This window comes from Drosophila albomicans, chromosome 2L (assembly GCF_009650485.2).
Source record: "Drosophila albomicans strain 15112-1751.03 chromosome 2L, ASM965048v2, whole genome shotgun sequence".
NCBI classification, from domain to species: Eukaryota; Metazoa; Arthropoda; class Insecta; order Diptera; family Drosophilidae; genus Drosophila; species Drosophila albomicans.
In genome coordinates, this window is record NC_047628.2 from 10,867,967 (window position 1) to 10,889,764 (window position 21,798).

The 21,798-nt window shown below is 37.4% G+C and overlaps 1 protein-coding gene across 2 annotated transcripts; it reads left to right on the forward strand.

Moving 5' to 3' along the window:
- The first annotated feature begins 758 nt into the window (after window positions 1–758).
- LOC117565671 (serine/threonine-protein kinase GA29083) lies at window positions 759–21,312 on the forward strand. 2 transcript variants are annotated; one of them, XM_034244903.2, is made up of 7 exons: window positions 759–869; window positions 1,441–1,730; window positions 17,683–18,352; window positions 18,734–19,802; window positions 19,873–20,018; window positions 20,320–20,469; window positions 20,534–21,312. In XM_034244903.2, exons 3-7 carry the CDS (start codon window positions 17,693–17,695, stop codon window positions 20,834–20,836), a joined length of 2,328 nt encoding a protein of 775 aa, XP_034100794.1. In that variant the 5' UTR covers window positions 759–869; window positions 1,441–1,730; window positions 17,683–17,692; the 3' UTR covers window positions 20,837–21,312. The 2 variants fall into 2 exon arrangements, with proteins under 2 accessions (XP_034100794.1, XP_051858572.1); XM_052002612.1 differs by lacking the exons at window positions 759–869; window positions 1,441–1,730 and having other exon boundaries at window positions 17,578–18,352.
- Window positions 21,313–21,798: the final 486 nt, after the last annotated feature.

The following is a 21,798-nucleotide window of genomic DNA, read 5'->3' on the forward strand; positions in this document are numbered from 1 at the left end:
AAAGCATTAAGTTTAGCAATTAAGTTGCAATTATTTACCATTACCAGCTATTGTATGTTTTATGAAACTATATTTACGTATTCTAAATGTTGATTTATGTACTATATTTAGTTGATTTTTATTTTCGTCGTCCCTTTGTAAGCGAACGAACGTGCGTGTAAACATTTATATTTTCCGAAGTGAAACGAAACAAACAAATTATGATAAAAACGCTTGCGATATCACAAATTAATATGTGAAGAAACAGAAAAAGAAAACAAATGAAAATAAAGCAAAACAAAACCACTATCAATGTATGCAACAAACGCAAAAATTAAGCGAATGAATAAACACACAACACTGTAATGAATCAAATCGAATTTTGCCTTTGATAATTTGTAGCCAGAATAACTGAATTTTTTAACCGTCGCATTACTCCACCAATTTAAATTGACCTGCTACGCGCTTTAACGTAAAAGCGCGACGTAAAGAATTTATCGATTTCAGTGGCTACGTTGTCAGTTACATGTTGACAGTGTGCCCGTTGATGGTGTATTTAACGATTTGCATCTTTAAAACACCATAAGAGGCTTTTCACATGTCAATTCATTTTATTTTGAAAAAAAAGTAATGCTAAAAGTTAATTTAAATATTACAAATTTAAAATTTCTCTAGTTTTATCAAAATGAAGTGTATTCAAGTTTTTGTATATTTTCGGTATATTTTCCAACAAATAGATTTATTTTGGGGTCATGGTGGTCATACAGTTTCTTGCGGATTTCTCAGTTTTTAAGGCGCAGTCACACCCTGCAGTCGTCGGGTCGGGTTTTCCACGGTGCGCACGGTCGTTTAAGCGGTGCATTTTTCCTTTATCTTTGGCATTTAATCAAGTATATAAATTAAATTGAGTGAAAAGAACAACAATAAATTTAATGTGAATAATACAACTAATGTTGCAAGTGCCAATCAGTGTTGACCGCACAGGAATACAACTACAGTGTGCGCCATCTGCAGTGGCAACTAGAGATGAGCGATATTGCGACTTTTTGAGTCACTGTGTCAATTGTGCCTGTGATTCTTCGGCTTTTCACACATCGGTTGGCAAAAGTTTCCGATCCGAGAAAAAAGAATAGCATAAATAAATAACAACGCTATTAATAGTGTTGTTCGTTTCACTTTCGGTTTTTAATTGCTTGTGAAAAGTCACAGGTACACAATATTAATTCGCTCATCTCTGGTGTGCTCGTCGCCGTGTCTGTGAGGTGGGCGTGACAGAGACGTCGACACTGACGACGTCGACGGCGGCTGGAAGCGCAGTCAAAGTGAAATGCATAGAAGAAAGACGGGATTAAAAATACTGTAAAATAAAAGCGCAGCACAACGAAAAAAAAGCTTATTGCAAAATTGCATGTTCTCTCTCTCTGTCTGTATCTTACTTACTCTCTTTTTGTGTGTTTCCAGCTTAAAGGCCAACAAAATCGCAAGTTGTGCAAAAGTGTTTGTGAAGTGTGTTGTGTCAGTGTTTGTAAAGAGTAAAGTGCGGCAACAACAACAACAACGACTGCAACAACAGCAACAACAACGACAAACCACAACGACGAAAGAGCGCAACTCCGACAACCGAAAATTCTGCCTGCAGATGTTGTGGACATAAGAAAAAAAAACATAATAAGAAAGCAATAAGCAAAAAACATCAAAAAAAACTGCTCTGTTGGCTTAACGGACTTCGCGTCGTTGTCTTGATACAAAAGGTGAGGCCTTAAAAATGAATAATGTTGCGAAACTTGACATTGCAGCACAATAGCAGTGTACGCACACACAATTATTTACTGCATGTGTGTGGTTGTTTGTGCGTGTGTATGTGAGTTGCAGATAAGCCGCATTCTCTCTGATAATAACAGCTGAAAAAGTTGCGTAGTCTTTGAAGTTAGTGTGTCACTTTGAGACTCGTCAGCTAAGGGAAAAATGCATTAGACTATAAATAAATCAACGATTTGTACACAAAGCGAATAACGCGCGATAGCAAATCAGCTGCCAGGAATCCCATAAAACAAAAAGCTGACTAGTTTTTTCGTTTGGGTAACTAACTTGTTTTTGCCTTAGGCGAGCAATGCGGCATCGTCAACCAATAATAATTAATTTATTTAAGCTATCTTATTTGCAAAGCATGTATTCTTTTTTTCGTTTATAAATATTTTGCGCCACTTATCAGAAGTAAACATTCGACATTTATAAGTCCACATTTCCCTTGCTCTTTCTCTCTTCTGGTGTAGCTATCTCGCTCCCACAGAGTGCTCATCGCTCCTTTCTCGCTCTCTCTCTTTTGTGTTCTGGTTCTGCTTTGCGCGTATCTTCTAATTACACAGTCACAACTTAATGAATTCTTCGCTTTGTACAGTCTTTCAAGTGTGTGTGTGTGTGTATGAGTGTGTGAGTGTGCATACCGGCTATGAATCATAACGGTTAACACGCTTATGGTGAATTGCTGCCTGCCTTTTGCCTTTATAATCACAAGAATTGCGTATACTACGCATTTTTGTCAACATTGTTGCGCAGCATCTCTTCGTCTTTTTTTCCTCTTGGCACCCAACAATAACAATGCCAATGAACTCTTTTTGGCAATCATCAACAAACAGCAACACGGCAAATAAACTTTCACTTGCCCGGCCCATTGAGAGAGATAAATGGCATAAGATAGCCACGCTGCCAATTGGCCAATATCCATGACGTGCCACGCACTCAAGATACAACACAAAATAAATCGAAGCAGTCAATTAAAATTGACAGCGCAACGATTGCAAAAAGAAAAAAGTGAAAAGCAATCAAAAACAAAATAAACTTAAACCAAAATAAAACGAAATGATGAAAATAATGAGCCCATTATGGTTTATAAAATAACAAGAAAAACACCCACATGCTGCTGATCAGCCGGCGAATGTGACGTCATTAAATGGCAACGCCATAATTGGCAACTTGCCAGCCCACCAGGCAACATGTTGCCAAAGCAAGACGACGATCAAGACAAACTGGCTGGCAACATTTGTATATAAGTATGTTGTTTGTTTGCTTAGCGACATTTTTACGACTGCCTGCGTCTCTTGTGGCTTGGCGTTAAATGACAGATGCTGCATAAAAAAAAGAAACAGTCGTAAATAAATGTGCTGCGAAAAATTAGGAAAATCAGCAAGCAAGCAAAAAAACATGAAAGAAGGCAGCTGTTGATGACGGGAGTCATGATGAGATCGAATTACCTGGTGTTAAGTGTGGAAGTTTAGCAAACATCGTGGGTGGTTGATCTATAACAAAACCAAACCGAATTTTAAATGCGCTGCTCTATATACTTAATCAGTATAAGAGTCTATTACATGGATTGATTTGCAATGAACTTTTTTTTGATTGTTTGGCAATTCAACTTATTATAAATAATGTTAGACTAAACTTTAATATAAATCTTTGAAGATTTCAAAAAATTCCAATTAATGCAAGGCTCTTTGACATATTTTATCCTCTTTCCTTTTATTTACAATTGTTTAAACAACAAGTAAATTGTATAATTAATATTAAATCACAGAAATACCAGTTTTCCAATGAGCCCTGCTATTATGTCTTTTTAGTTTGCTGAATTTAATATATTTCTTGAAGGAAAAATAGTTTTAAAATTTAATATTGTACTCGACACTATTCTCTTCCAAAATTAACTTTAAATATTTAATTAAATTGCCAACTCTTCTATTTTTGAAAATAACTTCCTTGAGTTTACAGCACTGTAATTTAACAGCATGTTGAGCTTCTGTTAAGGTTAAGCACTGCTTAATAGTAAAATGTGGTTCTGCTACCCATTCCCTGATGGCGCCACAGTAATAAATTACAATCTTGTTGGCTTTTCGGCCATATACACAGATTATATAGTATTGGTGCAACCGCATGACGTCACTGACCGCACAGTTCAATGCCTGTCCCCAGACACCCAAAGCCTTCCCCTTCGCCCTCTGCTCTCTTTGCGAAAACTATGACAAAGCGCTTAGCTCGACGACGAACACTTGAGTCTCTAAGCATGCATTAAAGCTAAAGCGAATATCAGAAGTAAAACGAGACAAGCGAAAGAAATAAAAACAACGAAAGAGCAATAAACAATGCACAAAAAGCGAGCCGACTTTTAGCATTGATTGTTTTTGGTCTTTTAACAACAAATGGTGCGCCATTATGTGTTGCACTCAAGTTCCCCCCACCCCCGCTAAGCCCCTGAATACCCTCCACTACAAGCAGCTTCGAATTTCAATGAGTTGCGAACTGTTTTGCTTTTACACCATCATTTTACCCAATGAGGTATAATAAAGTCACAATCTGTAAGAAATATTTTCAGCATATAATTTAAAAAATACATTTTATTTGAATGAAAATCTAAAACTCATAAATAATTTAAGTTTCCCAATTTTCTTTCTTTTCCTAAAATGAATAATATTACATTTTTACTATACCATTTTCGTAATAGAACTTAAAATATTTATTCTTTGCTGTATAATAAATTCAGAATCTGTAAGAAATATTTTTAACAAATACATTTTGTTTGAGTGAAAATATAAAAGCATAAATTTTAATTATCCAATTATAATATTCATGAAATTAATGTTTACTATACCATTTTCGTAATAGAACTTATAATATTTATTCTTAATTTCGTTCATTTATTACGCGTATTTTGCAGTCGAGTTCACTCGACTTTAGCTTTGTTACTTGCCTTATTTGCTATTCCTCATCAGCGGCCCTTGTTGCAGTATCAGCTGTGGCTTATGTTGCAAGCTCCACGCACACACACACGCACACACACACGCACACACACACAGACACAGTTACAGTGAACACTCGAACATGCGCTGTTGACGTCACGTGTCAACTTTCACTTAAATGTAGAGCTTCAAGCGCGTGTTTTAATTACACCGATTGCTTCATTGAATTTTCTATGTTTTCTTTTTGTTGGCTTTTTGCAATTTTTTGATAGCACCTCTTGGGTTTAATGTCTTATTTTTTGTGTGCTTCGAAAGTTTGTTGAAGACAACGCCGAATATAGAAAGTCAGAGTCAGAGAGAAAGAAGGAAAGAATGTTTGTATGCAAATACGATTGGCATCGGAATTTTTAATTAGTTGACGTGTTTGATTCGCCACAAAATTCCACAACAAAATGTTTGCAAAACAAGCCACTGCTGTTTACAGTTAACAATTTACAAGGTATTCAGTGCACCTTATCAGTTAGTTAATTTGTTAGTTTTCTATTTATAAAAATTCCGTTTGAAAACATATTGATAATAAGTTTGTCGGTAGCATCGGTTAACGAGTTCCGGCTGCTGACTTTGTTAATTAGTTGAAGGCACAACAAAATTCAACTATTTCCAACTATAAGTAACCACTTTCTTAATTATAAATAGAAATAAACGAGTGACGAACTGTGGTTTTCACTGTAGCCTAAATAATAGTGTATTATTTCAGCGATAAACATCTGGAATTACAACTAATTAAAGTTCTTGCATCCATTTATAATTATACTAAAAAAAAGGGAGGAATGTGAGGTGGCAATGCGTAGGCGTTGCCTCCAGTTTATGCCACTTTGTTGTTGCATGACACTAATATAATATGCTAAGTGTCATTGCCACACTTTTTACACCGCGTAACTCACGTCATTTACAAGTTCCATCCACTCGCATCGTGCTGTAAAACATGAATATTCATTTGGTTTTTAAATAAATCCATTAAACCACGAAAAGAATGGTATCGGAAAATAGCAGAAGTGTATGGAAGAGGTTTATTAGTGACGTCTTTTAATGCTTTATTTAAGCAATCGATTTTTGTCAATTGAACCATGACCTTAAAATGTGCTTCGGCATGCCTCTTGTTATTTGAATAACAAATTACAAATATTACAGAATAATTACTATATAGTACAGAGAAAATAGCATAAGGTTGACTATAATATTAGGGCTCTTTTGTGAGTGTGTATTACATAAATAAATACACAAATAAAATACTTGTATGAAATATATTTAGTACCATAATTTGTATAAAATATTCTTTGACCAGAAGTACTTTACAATCCAAAAAAAAAAAGTTTCTTTGTGTAGCTCATAATTAAAAATAGGATTTGTTTCTGTATTCCAAGAATTTGTTTCCATCTAAATTTCTTGGTAAAACTAATTTTGATATAACTAGAAACGATAAGAACTTTTAAAAATCAAGTAAAGTTAAAAATAAAACCAAGTAACAAGCAAAGAAAACTTGTTTGAATTTATAATCAAAAAAAATTTGGGAAAATTATAGAATTCCCAATTTTGAATAATGCGACTTTCATGAGTTAAACTTATTTTCTTTTAGTTATATAATATAATATGATATAATAATATACAGGTGATAATAATAGGGCCGAGGTCTCCGTCTATTGGCAACACGTTCACATTTTGAATTATTTAATAAATTCATTTATGGCAAGTGGCAACTTAATTATGCTTATGATAATGAGATCTATCGTTGCTTTGTCGAGCTGATCGGAATCTTTCTGGCTGTCCACTTGTTTATTTGTTTATTTGCATTGAAGCACATTCGTATGCATATTTGCTGATTAAACAAGTTGCGAGTGGAGGAAAAAAGGGTGAGCTAGAGAAAGAGCAAGCATAAAGTGGTGGCAAAGAGGAAGTGAGAGAGAGAGAGAGAGTGTTGGGGTAGCTAGTGTTTACAAAGCAAATGTCAAACAGATGTTTTGCTGCTTGGCATTTCGAATATGTTTTTATTGTTTTAGTTGTGCGTTGGCTTATCAAGAGAGAGCCCCCATCAACAATGGCAAATAATTATAACTCTAATCTGCTTTTATTTTCGGCCAGCACTCAAGTGAGCAACTTAATTATTTGCCACTTTTTTTGCGACCTTGCCTTGATCTGGAACTGAAACTCGTAACGAAAGCAAGTAAAACGAAATGAAATGGAATAAATTCAGTTGCCTTGTCGTGCGCATTTCGTCTGCTAATGAATTAAACATGAAAAGCGGCCAAATCATTTTCATTTATTTAATAGGTCACAACACCAACAAGACTAACAACAATGGCAAAGAATAAATAAATGCGAAGACGACAACGAGACACGCACTTTTTTCCCACCTCCACATGCGTGGCAACATGTCGCAGCAACATTGTAAGCCGCTTGGCAACATCCCAAACAGTTTAACATTAACAGTGCTCGTTGGTGCTAACAGCTCTGCACTGTAAACGGAATGATTAACAGCACAGACGACTGTAAACAGTAGCTTAAAGTGTAAACAGCTCTGTAAAGTGTAAACAGTTGCTTAAATTGCCTTTTACGGAACTGGTCTAGTTATGTGTCGAGTTAGGCAAGCTAGACTGTACTCTATACTGTAGGCAGCCAACGAGGAGACAAGTAAAGTAGAAGCAAAACCGGCCCAACCACTTGATACAAAGTTCAAGGACACTTTTGCAGTCTGCACAGCGGCAAAGTTGCGTGAATTACACTCTCGCATGTAGTTGTTGCCTCAGCAGTTGTCGCTAGCTCTGTTGTCGTTGTGGGCGACAAGGCGTGCATGCTTTGTGTGTGTGTGTGTGTGTGTGTGTGAATGCGAATGTGTGTGTCTGTATGGTAAGTGAAAACTGTCACTTGGCAAAAAAACACTCTCAGAGGGCCACAAGACGACGACGACGGCGAAGACGCCCGTTTTATGTGCTCGCTCTTGTTCAAGTTTTTGGGGGCGGTGCACCGAGCTTGCCCCGAAGTTGAACTTTTACTTTTCGTTGACAAGTGCGAAATGTTGTAGTGCATTGTTGGCAAGCTCTTCGCGCTTTAAACAGCTGGCTAAACTGCAAACACAAAAAAGATTTCATCGCATAGTTGCACAGCCAAACACTGAAGAAGATAAATAATGAGAAGAGATAAAATCCCATTTGAGCATAAGCTTGTAAGGCTCCATTGAACCGCAAAATATTGAACAAAGAAACCTTATTTATCTGCTAGAGTTTGGGGAATTTACAATGAATGTAAAAGAATTTTACCATTAGAAAGTAAATCTTTCTAGATTGAATCGCTCAGTTGAACAGCACAACTTTCATGAATGTAAATGAGTTTGAATCAAGCAAAAAAAAAAAGTTCATTTAGTCTCATGAGTAATAAATCAAACGGAAGTTGATTAATTAAACCAAAAAAAGGTATAAACTTGACTTAATGACTGAACAGTAGTTGCCATAAAATCAATAAAAGTGAAAATAAAAAGCCAACTAAAATATTAATTGAAAACTCAAAAGCTAAGCAAAATGATTTTATGTGTAATTTGAAAAATGTACAATAAAATGAAAAGCGAAAAAAGAATTTATGTAGGAGTATATTAAAACAGCTACTAGGACATAACAGGAAATTCTAAATAATTTAAAAAGAAGTCACTTGAGGTGACTTATTAAATGATATCCAAATTAAAATATAAAATTTGGAGAGCATTTAAGTTATTTAAACGAAAAGCTAGCTGATTTTTTTTATAGGTGTATATGAATTTTAAAAAGGCTATAATTAAAATAAAAGTAAATTGGTTAATTTTAATGAAAGTGTCAAATATTCTTAAAAGAAATTTTCTTTTATTATATGTGTTAAAACTTAAAATTAGAATTCGAATTTTGCAGAAACAAAATAAAATCCCAAATGAGAAGCCTTTCAATGCTTATATTTTATTATGCGTATGTATGTATGTGTTATATTCACTACGTATTGTTCCACTGTGCCACAACAAAACTAATCACGATGCACAATTTACAGTTACTTTATTCCATCCCCGTTTTGTTTGTTTCTTTTACGTTTTCATGCACTTGGAGCAGTGTCAGGTGTTCGCAGAAAGCTAACGAGCATTAGCTTTGTCTGCCTTGCCTTCTTCTTCTGCCTTGCCTTCGAAATGTGTGTGTGTGTGTATGTTATGTTGTGTGTGTTGGTGTCGTATGCGGCTTTTAACCCTTGGCCCTCAGCTGCGTTCCAGACAGACAAAGAAAGAATGAGAGCAAGAAAGAGAGGGAGAGGGAGAAAAGTACTGCGAGGGTTGCTGCTGTTGTTTCTTCATTAAGTTTGCACGCTCATAAATCTCGCACTTGGCAGCTGGGCGCGGATGCGGATAACGGATGCGGATTGCAGCCAAATGTTTTGTGTCTCCGCAACCAAAATTGCTGCTTCCTTTGTGTTGTCCGTCCAACTTCGATCGACTTTTGCCGGGTGCTGCTTTTAATGCCCGGCCGGAGTTTTGAAGTGTCGACGCCACTTGAACACATGCCGCGCTCACGCCACGGCAAAGTTGCATGCCCCATCAGTTGCCTCCCCCTCCCCCTCCTCAGCCTGCCACACAGCTGTCAAGTGTCGGAAGTCTGAGCGTATCTTTTGAGCCCCTTCGGGCCACCATTGCCAAGGGCAACTGTCACGTTGTGGTCTCTTTTGGGGCTGCCACGACTGTTTCTCTTTTTTCGTTTCTGGTTTCCCGTTTATGGCCTAATCAGCAAACTAAACACGTTTGCGGCTTTCTCAACAATTTCAACTCAGGTTGGTATCCCAATTTTCATTACAATTACCTGAGGTCGCCAAGAGTTCCCCACTGCGTCCTGTGTTTTTTCAATGGAACATCGCACAACATTTCTATTTCGCTCTTTGCCCATTTCCAGCTACTTTGGTGTTTACCTAGCTCTTCTCGCTTTTGCTTCGCTTCGCACAAAGCCAAATATTGATTAATTTGTCGTAGCGAAACACATAAATAACAAAGTAAAATTGCGACAGACGAGTGAACTCGACACTGAGCTACTCGTTAGCAGTCTTTATGAGCTGTTTAATGTTGGGTGCAATGAACAACATTAAAATATAGTTGGGAAAAAGTAAAAGTATTTCATCAACTGCAACTGAATTTAATAACTTTTGTAATTAAACAGTTGAAGCTTAACATTTCAATGACTGTTGCAAGCATTGCCATAAATTATCATACTCTCTTTTACACATTTTCAATTGTCACAGCTTATAAAGACATTTGCAATTGGAGTGCTCGCTACGTAGAACATTAGATACTCTTAAAGATAATTTACTTTAAGCTTGCAATTTATGGCTTCAATTTACAAAAGCAGATCGCTTTCTATAATTTATCGAGATGCAATTATTTTTTCGTAATAAAAGAAGAAAAACGATCAAAATTGGAGTAGTCAACGACCCGGCGTCTGCAACGTGGCCAATTTAATTCCATAACTGTGGTAAAATGTGTGTAATAATCTTGTGGATCATTTCGATTGCGTGGCATTTTCGCTGTTTTCATTTTTCCGGCCTCGTTTTTCACTTCGCAGGCCCATTAATTTGACGCTTGAGTGCGTGTAAATCTTAATTAAACAACTTTTATGAACTATGAAAAATTGGCAACAACAAAAACGAGATGCCACCATCATTTTTATGACGCTTTTTTTCTTCTCTAACAATCTGTTGTTGTCTCTGTGGATTTTCTGCTTTTCGAGTATTTGAATACGCGGTTGTCTTGGGATAGAATGGAATGAAAACTTTGTGTGTAAAGTTCATATCTTAGCTGTCATAGATTATAGAGAGAATTCAAAATGAAACATCGAAATTTAAGGATAGCATTTCATCAGGTATTAAGAATAGTTTGGGTATTTTAGAGTCGAGCACATTCACTTAAAAAATTTCCAACTTTTTTGTTGTTGTTGTTATAATTTTTAGTTGTTGATTTTTGGGTGCAACAACCGAAGAGTCAAGGCGCACCTGTTCATTGGCCAGACAACCACAAGCGCGTGCCCCTCCCCTGACTCACCCTGTGTCTCCCACCCTGACTCACCCTGTACTCGTAGAGAAGCTACACCTCAGTGACTGTCTCGATGTCTGCTGTTTGCTTCTCTGTTGTCTCTGTTGTCAGGCCAAGTTTGGTGGCGCGTGTGCGAACACAAATATAATAAATAGTTGGATTCATTTTGCAGCCATTTACGGCAATTCACATGCTTATAGTGTTGTCATTTATTGTATTTGTTTAACAAGTGAAATTCAATTATAATTATATGCGAATTTCTAGTGTCGCACATCCTCCAGACACAAGTGGGCGAATAGGAATCGGAATTGGAATTGGAATTCGAATTGGGATTGGATTGCCTGTTGGATTGGATTGCTGTGAGTTGGGTTGGGTTGCCTTTCGGTTCGGTATCTTCTATCTCTCTCTCTTTCTATATGCGTAGGCAGCGGCAAAAACTGATACGACAACAGTCAGAACAGCGACAATAACAACAACAACAACTACAAAGAGCAGTCGATGGCGACGCCAACGCACATATTTCCTGTGCCGTCGGCTTATCGATTTCTAGTTTGACGTAGTAACGATTCAGCTTCGTTATACTATATCATTTAATGTGTGTGCACAAAAATACCTAGACTATGTCATTTTCAGCCATAGGGATGTTCACTGTCATTCATTATTCCATTATATGATTTCCACCGAAATTCAGATCAAGTTTTTATTAGCAAATAAATAAAAATCGAGCTCTAATTGCGTCCCGTGATAGCGTGTGTAAATTGATCTATGAATCATGAACCAAATAATATTACACAAAACATACACATTGGAAGTAAGCAAGAGTTTGAGTTACACGTAATTTAAGAGAATTCAAAATAAAAGAAGAACTTGATTTAGATACACTCAATTGTCACTCAGCTTTAATACCCCTTCCTCTATTTGCTTGACGGGTATAAATACAAACAACTCTTCAATTCCAAGATCAATATGCCAGAATCTCTCTCATTCTCATTCTCAGTCTATCTGTCTCGCTCGCTGTCTCTTATCATTAGCGACAAGCGTTATTGATAACAATTAAGAGTTTTTCGTCGTCTCTAATGAAACTTTCCAATTATAACTGCCATATATATATTTTTGTTGGTGTTGTAATTGTTGTGTTAAGACTATTAACAAAAAAAAAAGTTCCATCAATTTCTGGGAGCTAAGAAAGTGTTAAAATTGATTACGACGCATTGTTTGGAAGTCTCTTTGTTCCCACAATTAAACACGCTCTCGAAGCTTGAAGGTTGTGGAATAAAAGAAAAAGAATTGAAAAGGCATTAAAGTGCAGTTTGATGATGATGAACGATGTAGTGAACAGTGTACAGAGTACAGTGAATACCCCCAATGTAGGCGACATTGATTTGTCATAGTTTTCCCATTGCATTTGCAAATGTCATCGTTTTCAGTTTCCAATAATTTGGTTTCGCAAAAAGGTCAAATTGGTTTTTTACTTTGCGTCGTCGTCGTCTGAGCAACCAAACAAAATGCCAAATGTCATGCTCAATGGAACAGCAGACAAAAGAGAGAAGAAGAGAGGGAGAAAGAGAGAGAGAGAAACAACTTTGGGAACCGTTGCACTTGGTGGCCAACACAGTTTTGACCCAGTTGGCACAACTGCAAAATAAATAAATAAAGAACCGAGGATAGAGAATTGAGAGTTGGAGCAGTCGACGTTTTTAAAGATGACGACAGCGCCGCCTTTGGAGGATTGGCAACAGCAGCAGCAACAGCAGCTACATTAATTAACTTAATTACCTGCGAGGCTATGCGCATTTCATGGCGGATCTGTGGGCATAGCCCGAGTCCTAGACACGCCCTCTTAACAAGCAAAGGTGGCGTCATAACAACAACAACAACAACACCAACAACGTTATGAGCTAATGGAGTAGTCATAACTCCAAGACAGAGAGAAAGGCACACATAAATGTTGCCGCAACATGCCACAGCAACATGCGAGCAACAAACCCGTACAAAAAATATCGTAATTCAAATTTATGGCCCAACACACGAATCCCCTTAACGAAAAAAAAAACTCTGAGCGTCGATCAAGCTTAAAGTGTGTGCGTGTGCGTGTGTGTGAGAGAGAGAGTGTGTGTTTGTGATTGGCAGCGGGGGGATGGCGAGATTTGTTGGAGGCAAAACACAACACGTCTTGTGTGTGTAAAACAAAAGCTCAACTGGCAACAAGAGAAACAATAAATATATGACTTATGCTGCTTCTTCCTCCTTTTCTTCTTCTTCTTCTTCGTGTGTGCAAGCCATGTCGAAGCTTAAATACGCTCAACAGCATTTATCAGTAATTGATATCGAAATCAATGTGAGCTATCGATTTTATTTCCAACAAGAAAGAGTATTGTTTACGAAAAGCACAATCAAAGAGGGGAATATTCAAAATGAAATAAAATATCAACGAGATAACATTTCTTGTTTTATACTTTCTTAAATTGCATAACAAAAATAATGTCAAATAAGCGAGTTTTGTTTTGATTTCATTAATTAATTAAAAAATAATAAAAACAAGAGCTTGCTGCCTTTATTTTTTTTAGTTCCATTCTACACTAATTGCATAAATTGAGAAAATAAATATTTAGTTAGGACACAAAAAAGTTATTTTAGAAAAAAATTATTTTTGGAATGGAAAGAATGAATTCAAATTTAAAATTTCAATAGACAACAATATTCCTGTATTTTATTACGCTTTCTAAGGCAAAGGCTTGGTTAGTGTTAATTTGAATTATATCTAACCTTTTTAAATATGTAAATAATAAAATAATGCATTCTATAGTATATATGTATGTATAAAGAGTATTCAATTTAGAAATGTTTAGTATTTAGGTAATATAATACAAATAAATTTTCACAAATTATCCAAAACAATTTCAATTTTTTGGTGAATTTGTGCAAATATTGAAGTGAGATATTATATTGAGTTGAAATACAAAATTATAAACACATGGGCAGAATATTCATACTTATTCTATAATACTAAATACAAAAATATATAAATATAATAAATTAGAAAAAGAGCAGAGCAGAATATTCTTACTCATTTCTATATTATTAAATACTAAAATATATAAAAATACTAACATGAAAATAATCAAGAAATAACTTTAAGAAATATTTGAAATAGATAATACAACAAGTTTAGCTAATAATTTGCTTTGGATGTTGAGTGCAAGTATTGAAATGAAATATGAATGATTGTAGCTTTTATATTATCTCTCATAGTTGAGTATTCAATGCTTTGGTTAGTGAGTGCAAATGCATGCAATAGCAGAGTGATAAAAGCCTCGAGGTCCGCTAATGACTGATCCAACTAAAGTGGGGAAGGAACTAGTAATTGTTAAGTGCACAATAAAACAGCTGGCAGCTGTATTGTTCCCCCGATTGAATGGAAGGTAACTCTCGCTGTACCCGGAAGAATGGTGCATGGCAAAACAGTTGAGAAAGTAATTATAACCGATGCGTTAGAGTGTAGCTGTGGATTGCAACATGGGGCCGACTGACAATGGGCAAGCATGAAACGTGCCAGTGAAGAATACAAACAAAACCAAGACCAAAAAAAAAAAAAAAATTATGAAAAATACTTATATAAAAAGTAATAAAAAATCATAAACGAGCTTCAATGAGCGCACAGCTTTAATCGTGTGAGACTGAAAGAGTGAGACAGAGAGAGAGAGAGAGTGAGGCAGATACTTTAGCTCTGACATAACCCATGGTTCAGTTGAGGAAAGTGCAGGAAGCGGGAAGGGGCAGCAAGCAGGGATTGGCTGACTCATTGAACAGCTATGAACATGGACGTGAACGTGGTCGAGGACGAGACTAACCAGAGGCGTACTATAGTTGGAATTCAATTGGCAATGATCGCTTAATGACAACAATTTCAATAATTTCCATCACACAGCAGACTGTACAAATAAAAGTCGCCTCTCAGTGTGACGTTGAATGTTGGAATGTTGTTGTTGCGCTCGTTTAAATGAGCCTCGCTGGAATGAGGCAATGATGGAACGATCTGAGGGAATGAGATGCGCCAGCAAACTTAAATGAACTTGACAAGCGAGCATAGAGATTTCTGATTGCTATCGCAAACTATATAGCGTGACAGCAAGCGATAAAAAAAAACACACAGAAATACTAGAGATCTTCTCATAACTGGCAACTTAACCTCAGTCAACACCTGTTGAAGTCTCCAAGTTGTTATGTTCTTCAATTTATAGCAATTTCTGCTCAGATTTCAGCTTGATTTCTTTTGAATAATTGATCAGTCGATCGTTTTTGACAGGCAGTCTTCTTTGAAAATTGCCGAGCAGAAATTTTAGTTTCAGGCTAAATTCTATTTAAAAACTATTTTTCTGTTTGATGCGAATGATTGATGTAATCTTGATCTTAATAATCAATACAAAAGAAATAAATTTAAAAGTTAATAATACAAATAATACTATTTAAAGTAATACACAAATATATATGTATATGTTCACCATTTAATTCTTGTCTTTCTATACTTTGTCTTGAATTTAGCTCTTACACAAACGAACTAAGTTAGTCAATAAATTCATGAAAGTTAAATGCTCAAGCATCTATCTTTGTTCAGCTTGAATTGCGAACCGTTTTATTAAAACTTCTCTTATTGGCGCTATTCTTAGTTGAACAACTGATGTAAATTGAATTCAATTTCGGCACAATTTCAATTTTTTCTATTCATAAATAATATTGTTAAATATAATCGAGTTTTAAACTGAAAACATATTTTGTAAATTGCTTGATACCTTATCTGCTAAACTGATTTTACTTGAATTTAGTATTTTATAATACCATAGGTGGTATATTTGCTAGATAAAACGTTTGAGTTGAGTTCTTAAGATATGTTTTGATGTCTAATCTTCTAATCTGATTCTTTTTACTTAGTATTTTAAATTCCTACAGCTAGTATATTGGTTAGAGAAAACATTTGAGTTGAATTCATAAGATATGTTTTAATGCTTAATACATCAATCTGATTCTTTTCGAATTTACTTAGTATTTTAAATTACTTATTAGTTAGTATATTTGACAGAAAAAACATTTGAATTGAGTTCTTAGCTCACACACTTTTATCGCTAAAGGTTTAAGTAGTTAATTTAATAGATATGATTTAAGCAGAATAAGCTAATCTGATACTTTTCGAATTTACTTAGTATTGTAAATTTCTACAGTTAGTAGAAAACATTTCTATTGAGTTCTTAAGATAAGTTTAACCCTTTATATGCTAATCTGATTCTTTTCGAATTTACTTAGTATTTTAAATTACTATACTTACTATATTTGCTAGATAAAACATTTGAATTGAGTTCTTAACTCATACACATTTATCGCTAAATTTTTAAGTTGTTAGTTTGATAGACCTAAATTCAAGTGCACAAGATCTCTGCTAAAATTGTACTACTTTCACTAGGATTGCGTCTAGATACATCTAGTTGTGTCTAATCTAGATGCAGGCTTTTTAAGTGAATTGGGCACAACGATATGGACACACCCGTTTAATGTCCTAGGTGTGCCCTGCGCACATTCTTCTGCCTTCCCCTGCCCCATCACCTTTCTTAGGGGGCCAGCAATGGCGTCATAATAACATTGTTGGCCCAGCTTTTTGTGGTGTCAGCGAAGTCGGCAAGCAGCCTGAAGTGGGGCTGCTCGGCATGCCGGTAAATCGGTCAACGTCGTCGTGGGGTCATCATTGGAATCTAGTGCAGCAAGTCAGCGAGCCAAGCAAAACTTCTCTCTATCTCTTCTTTTATTCTCCCCCTCTCTCCCCACTCCCCACTCCTCGTCAGTCTCTGACTCGCCGTTTGAGTGGAAAATATGTGGTTGCAAACAATTTACGTAAATTAGCGCAATTACAGCTGGCATTCTGGCTCGTTCTGCTCGCGTATCCGACAGATACTTTCTAGTCTACAATCGCAGCCAATGAAACCGGTTTGTCAGTCTTTTAGAGTTTCTGTTTCTGATTTCTGTCTAGTGTTTACTGTTGTGCGATTGCTTTTTATACCCAACAACCAAAGAAATTTCTAAGGGTATGATCGGTTTGCGATCATGAAGAATAAGCATACAAGCAACAGGAGAAAGCAGCAGATAATCTACAATCAAGATTAACGACCGTGTCTCTAGTTCCTTACTTAAGTATATATTTCAACAGTATCGCTCTTAAAATAGCGCTGTTAATTACGATCGAATTTATGGTGCTTATATATATCTATATATTTGACTTCAGTTATACTATCATTTAAATTCAATCACATAAATTTATTAAAGGAAAGTTAAAGAACAATGGAATAACATTTAATAGGCAAGTTTATATTGGTTTTAAATTGAATTATAAATATAATATTACAAATATACCATATTATTGATATGGTATTTTCCATTTTTATCAACAAGAAATCATAGTTATAATTAGCTGATAATTTAAAGAATGGTATAAATAGTGTAATCTCTTTTAAATTGATAGAGATACAAAGTAATTCTTAAAATAAATACACGGATAATATAAAATTGTTTTATTGCAACCATTGTTGTTGTAAATATTGTTTGTTACCTGATACTTTAGAGTCGAGTCCACTCTTCAGAAGCTTTCTTAATTGTATAGTCTTTTAATGGAAGCGTCTGCGGTACCGCACACAAAATTGTGTGGGAAACCATTTCCCAGAAGACACACGAACAACAAACACACGGCACACACACAGCAACACATGAACTAAAAGTTAGATAATCCAGTTTTGAACTTTAAAATTGTCTAGCGATTTAGCCAAGTGTGAATAGAACATGCAAAAAGACAGAATTCCGAACCCAGTTACATCAAATCAAATATATAAATTTTATGATTTCTCTTTGTGCTTGCAGATCGTGCAGCATGGAAGTCCAAACGGTGAGCAGTCTGCACAGCACCGCCGCCCTCTTGTCATCGCTGCAGCAGGCGGCGACGAGTAGTCCGAGTCCAAATGGCGGCACGCCCAAGAAGACGGCGGCCAATGCGGGGTCGGCGTCCGCCAAGCAATCCTCAACAGAAGCTGCCATTCTCGAGCAGCTGAACAAGCAACATCAGCAACAACAGCAGCACAGTCGCGACTGCGATAGTCCGGCCAGCTCCAACTCGGAACTGGAGAAGGAGTTCAATGAGTTGCGCGATCTGAATGGTTCCCTCACTGGCAGCGGCAGTGTTGGCAAATCAAATGGTTCGTTGAGTGGCGCCTCATCGACAAACTCGGCAGCAGCTCCTGGTGCAAATAGTAGCTGCGGGCAACCCCTCAATGGCAGTCCACAGTCATCGGGCGCAGCTGGTGCGGCACAGCTAAAGAAACGCATCTCGAGCAGCCGAGCTCCGACACGTAAGGCGCACCGCATCAAGTTCTATCGGAATGGTGATCGCTTCTACCCGGGCATAACCATACCAGTATCAAATGAGCGCTATCGTTCCTTCGAGAGCCTCTACGAGGATCTGACACGACTACTCGAAGAGAATGTTAAGATACCTGGAGCTGTGCGCGCCATCTACACTATGTGCGGCAAGAAGGTGAGTCGAGTGCAATCTTAGTGAGGAACTGTTATTTGAATAAATGTTACTATGCTGTGATTATCATCATTGCAAATTAATTACGAAATCCATACGTACTATAAGCAATAATAATTCCAATTGTCAATTTGTTTTGATTTCGAAACAGCTGTTTTGCTTTATCGGCAATCGATTTAAGCAGACATATCGCCTATCGAATTTTTGTTGTCCTTGGGCTCGTCTGAGAAAACAGAAGTATCGATCACCGATTTCGTTTTAATTGCTTTGTTAATCGAATACAATAGCAGCGAGTAACGTTTTTTATTCAACTAAGGTTGCAGTGTTTTACAAAATATAAACAATTATAAACTTACAACTCACCTGCTGCGCTTTAACTTGTAGATCACTGCTTTTGACGAGCTGGAGGATGGCCAGAGCTATGTGTGTTCCTGCAATAATGAGAACTTCAAGAAGGTCGAGTACAACACGAGTTCACAGCCGCTGGCCAATCTGACGCTGGCCAACAATGGACGCACGACCAATCAGCGACTCGCGAAGCTGCAGCGTCCCGCCTCGCCCCTTAAGAACGGTGCGCTCAACAGCAGCGCATGCAGCAACAGCGGAGGTGCCGCAGCATTAAATGGTAGTGGAGCTGCCACAAACGGCGGTTGCCCGTTGAACAGTAGTTCACGATTCAGCGAGCGGGACAGCGTTGTGCATCCACGTATCGTCACACTGATACGGAATGGCACAAAGCCGCGACGAATTATGCGCCTGCTGCTGAACAAACGCAACAGTCCAAGCTTCGATCATGTGCTCACCGCCATCACGCAAGTGGTGCGCCTCGACACAGGATACGTTCGCAAGGTGTTCACCTTGTCGGGGGTGTCGGTCTCACAGCTGGCCGATTTCTTTGGCAAGGAGGATGTCTTTCTCACCTACGGCACCGAGCGAGTGAATACCGCGGAGGATTTCAAGCTGGAGGCGGATGAGCAGCGCGCCATCAATGCCATACGCAAAACGTTGCGCACCGCGGGCACCACATGCAAAGGGCCCAAGCCGAAGATGCCCGTCAAAAGCAAAAAGGCTTTTCCCAGCGAACCGAGCACATTGCCGCGAGGCGAGGGCGATGGCGATCTGCAGCAGCCCACGGCTGAGGATGATCAGGCAACGTTACTTAATAGCGCAGGCATTGAGATTGGTGAATTGCCGGCGGCCATCAGAGACAACTACATACTGGGCAATCTAATTGGCGATGGCAACTTCGCTGTGGTGCTGCGTGTCCAGGAGCGACAGACGGGCTTGCCGTATGCTCTAAAGATCATTGACAAAAGCAAGTGCAAGGGCAAGGAACATTACATCGATGCGGAGGTGCGTGTGATGAAGAAACTGCAGCATCCGCATATCATATCGCTCATCATGGATGTCGATCAGCTGACAAACATGTACCTCGTGCTGGAGTATGTGAGTGGTAAGTTAAGACAAGTTAAAAATAATGTCTCAGCTCTGCCTGTTGCTAATCTCTTTCTTCTCTTTGACAGGTGGCGATCTGTTCGATGCCATTACACAGGTCACACGCTTCTCGGAGAGCCAGTCGCGCACAATGATCCGCCATCTGGGCTCTGCCATGTCTTATTTACATTCCATGGGCATTGTGCACAGAGACATTAAGCCAGAGAATCTGCTGGTAAGCATAAATACCAAATGAGTTTTAAAATGGCTTCAAGAAAAAAAACGAATTAACCTATATATTATTATTTACATAAAATGCTTACAATTGAATAGATTAGAAAGAGATTGAATCCTTTTTATACCCGCTACTCATAGGGTAGAAGGCTATTAGTTATTATTTAGTTCTATAAGTAATTTAATTTCTGCTCCTATGTTGCTAATTATCTCAATATCAGATATATAATACTAATAGTAGTACATATTAGTACATAGTAATTTATACAAAAGCAAAACTACATCTTCACTTTACCCAACAGGTTGAACTGGACGAAGCCGGCAATGTGGTGCAGCTGAAACTCGCCGACTTTGGCTTGGCTTGCGAGGTAACCGAGCCGCTTTACGCCGTCTGTGGCACGCCCACTTATGTGGCACCCGAAATACTGCTAGAAGTAGGCTATGGCTTAAAGGTAATGCGTTCACGCCCGCAAATTTCATAAAATTATCCTATTAACATCTTTTCTCTGTTGGCAGATTGACGTTTGGGCTGCCGGCATCATTTTGTATATACTACTCTGTGGATTCCCGCCATTTGTGGCGCCGGATAATCAACAGGAGCCGCTGTTTGATGCCATCATCTCGGGCGTGTACGAGTTTCCTGATCCCTACTGGTCGGACATCGGCGATGGTGTGCGCGATTTAATCGCCAACATGCTGCAATCCGATCCCGATGTGCGCTTTACCAGCGAGGATATCCTAGATCATTATTGGACAATGGTCGATGAGGAGAATTGCGGTGCTGGCGATGGCATTGAAGTTGCCGGCTTAAGTAGATGAATCATGGCTGTTTGGGGTGTTTGAGCCAAATGTTGTTACTGCATCATCGTCATCATCATCATCCCCAATGCCGCTCGTAGTTTTTGTATTATGTAATTTAGCGCTATTATATACATATAGGCCTTAATTTATTATTTATACATATTAACAAACACACACACACCCACACATACATATACATAGACATATGGTACAGTTTTGGTCGTTAAGCAAGAATAATAATGAACGTGAAGAGAACTTCGGCCAACAACATTAGTAACGTTGTGGTTCCGACACTTTCTCAAAAATTCCAATTTGAACAACCGTTTACGGTTCGCTACTTTATATTCTTTATAACGCAGATATATATATATATTTTATAATGGAAGGTACTTGCATACATACTATACATATACATATATTTTAAAGTGTTTTTAATTAGTATTTTAATTGATTACAAATTATGAATAAATGCATGTTGTGTATATTTTCATGAACCTGTTAATTATGTTTTTCGGATGATTTTTGCTTTGTTTAAACGTATATGTATGTTTTGCCTGCACTTGTAATGTAAACGATAAAACGCGATGAAAACAAAAACGAAAAATCCAACATAATATTTAAGCGCATTTATACAGACACCAATAATAAAACTTTAGAAATAAATGCTATATTGAACTAATTGGGCTGATGAACGTGAATTGTGTTCCGTGGGTTTTAAAAGATAATAATTACGCGGCTTTTATATCGATGAGTCAATCGATAACAAGAGAACAGCAATGATTTTAGATTTGCTTAGTCTCCAAAAGAAATTTCCCTTTGATTTTATTTTTCTCACCCGCTATTTGTAAACTAATTTACCCCAGCGTAATTCCAACAATGAATATCTAATGCAGTCTCATAAGCCAATCTCAGATCTGTGGAAATCATCTTGGGTTTATTGGAAGAACAAAAATTTTGGAAAATTTCGAGCCACTCTTCCT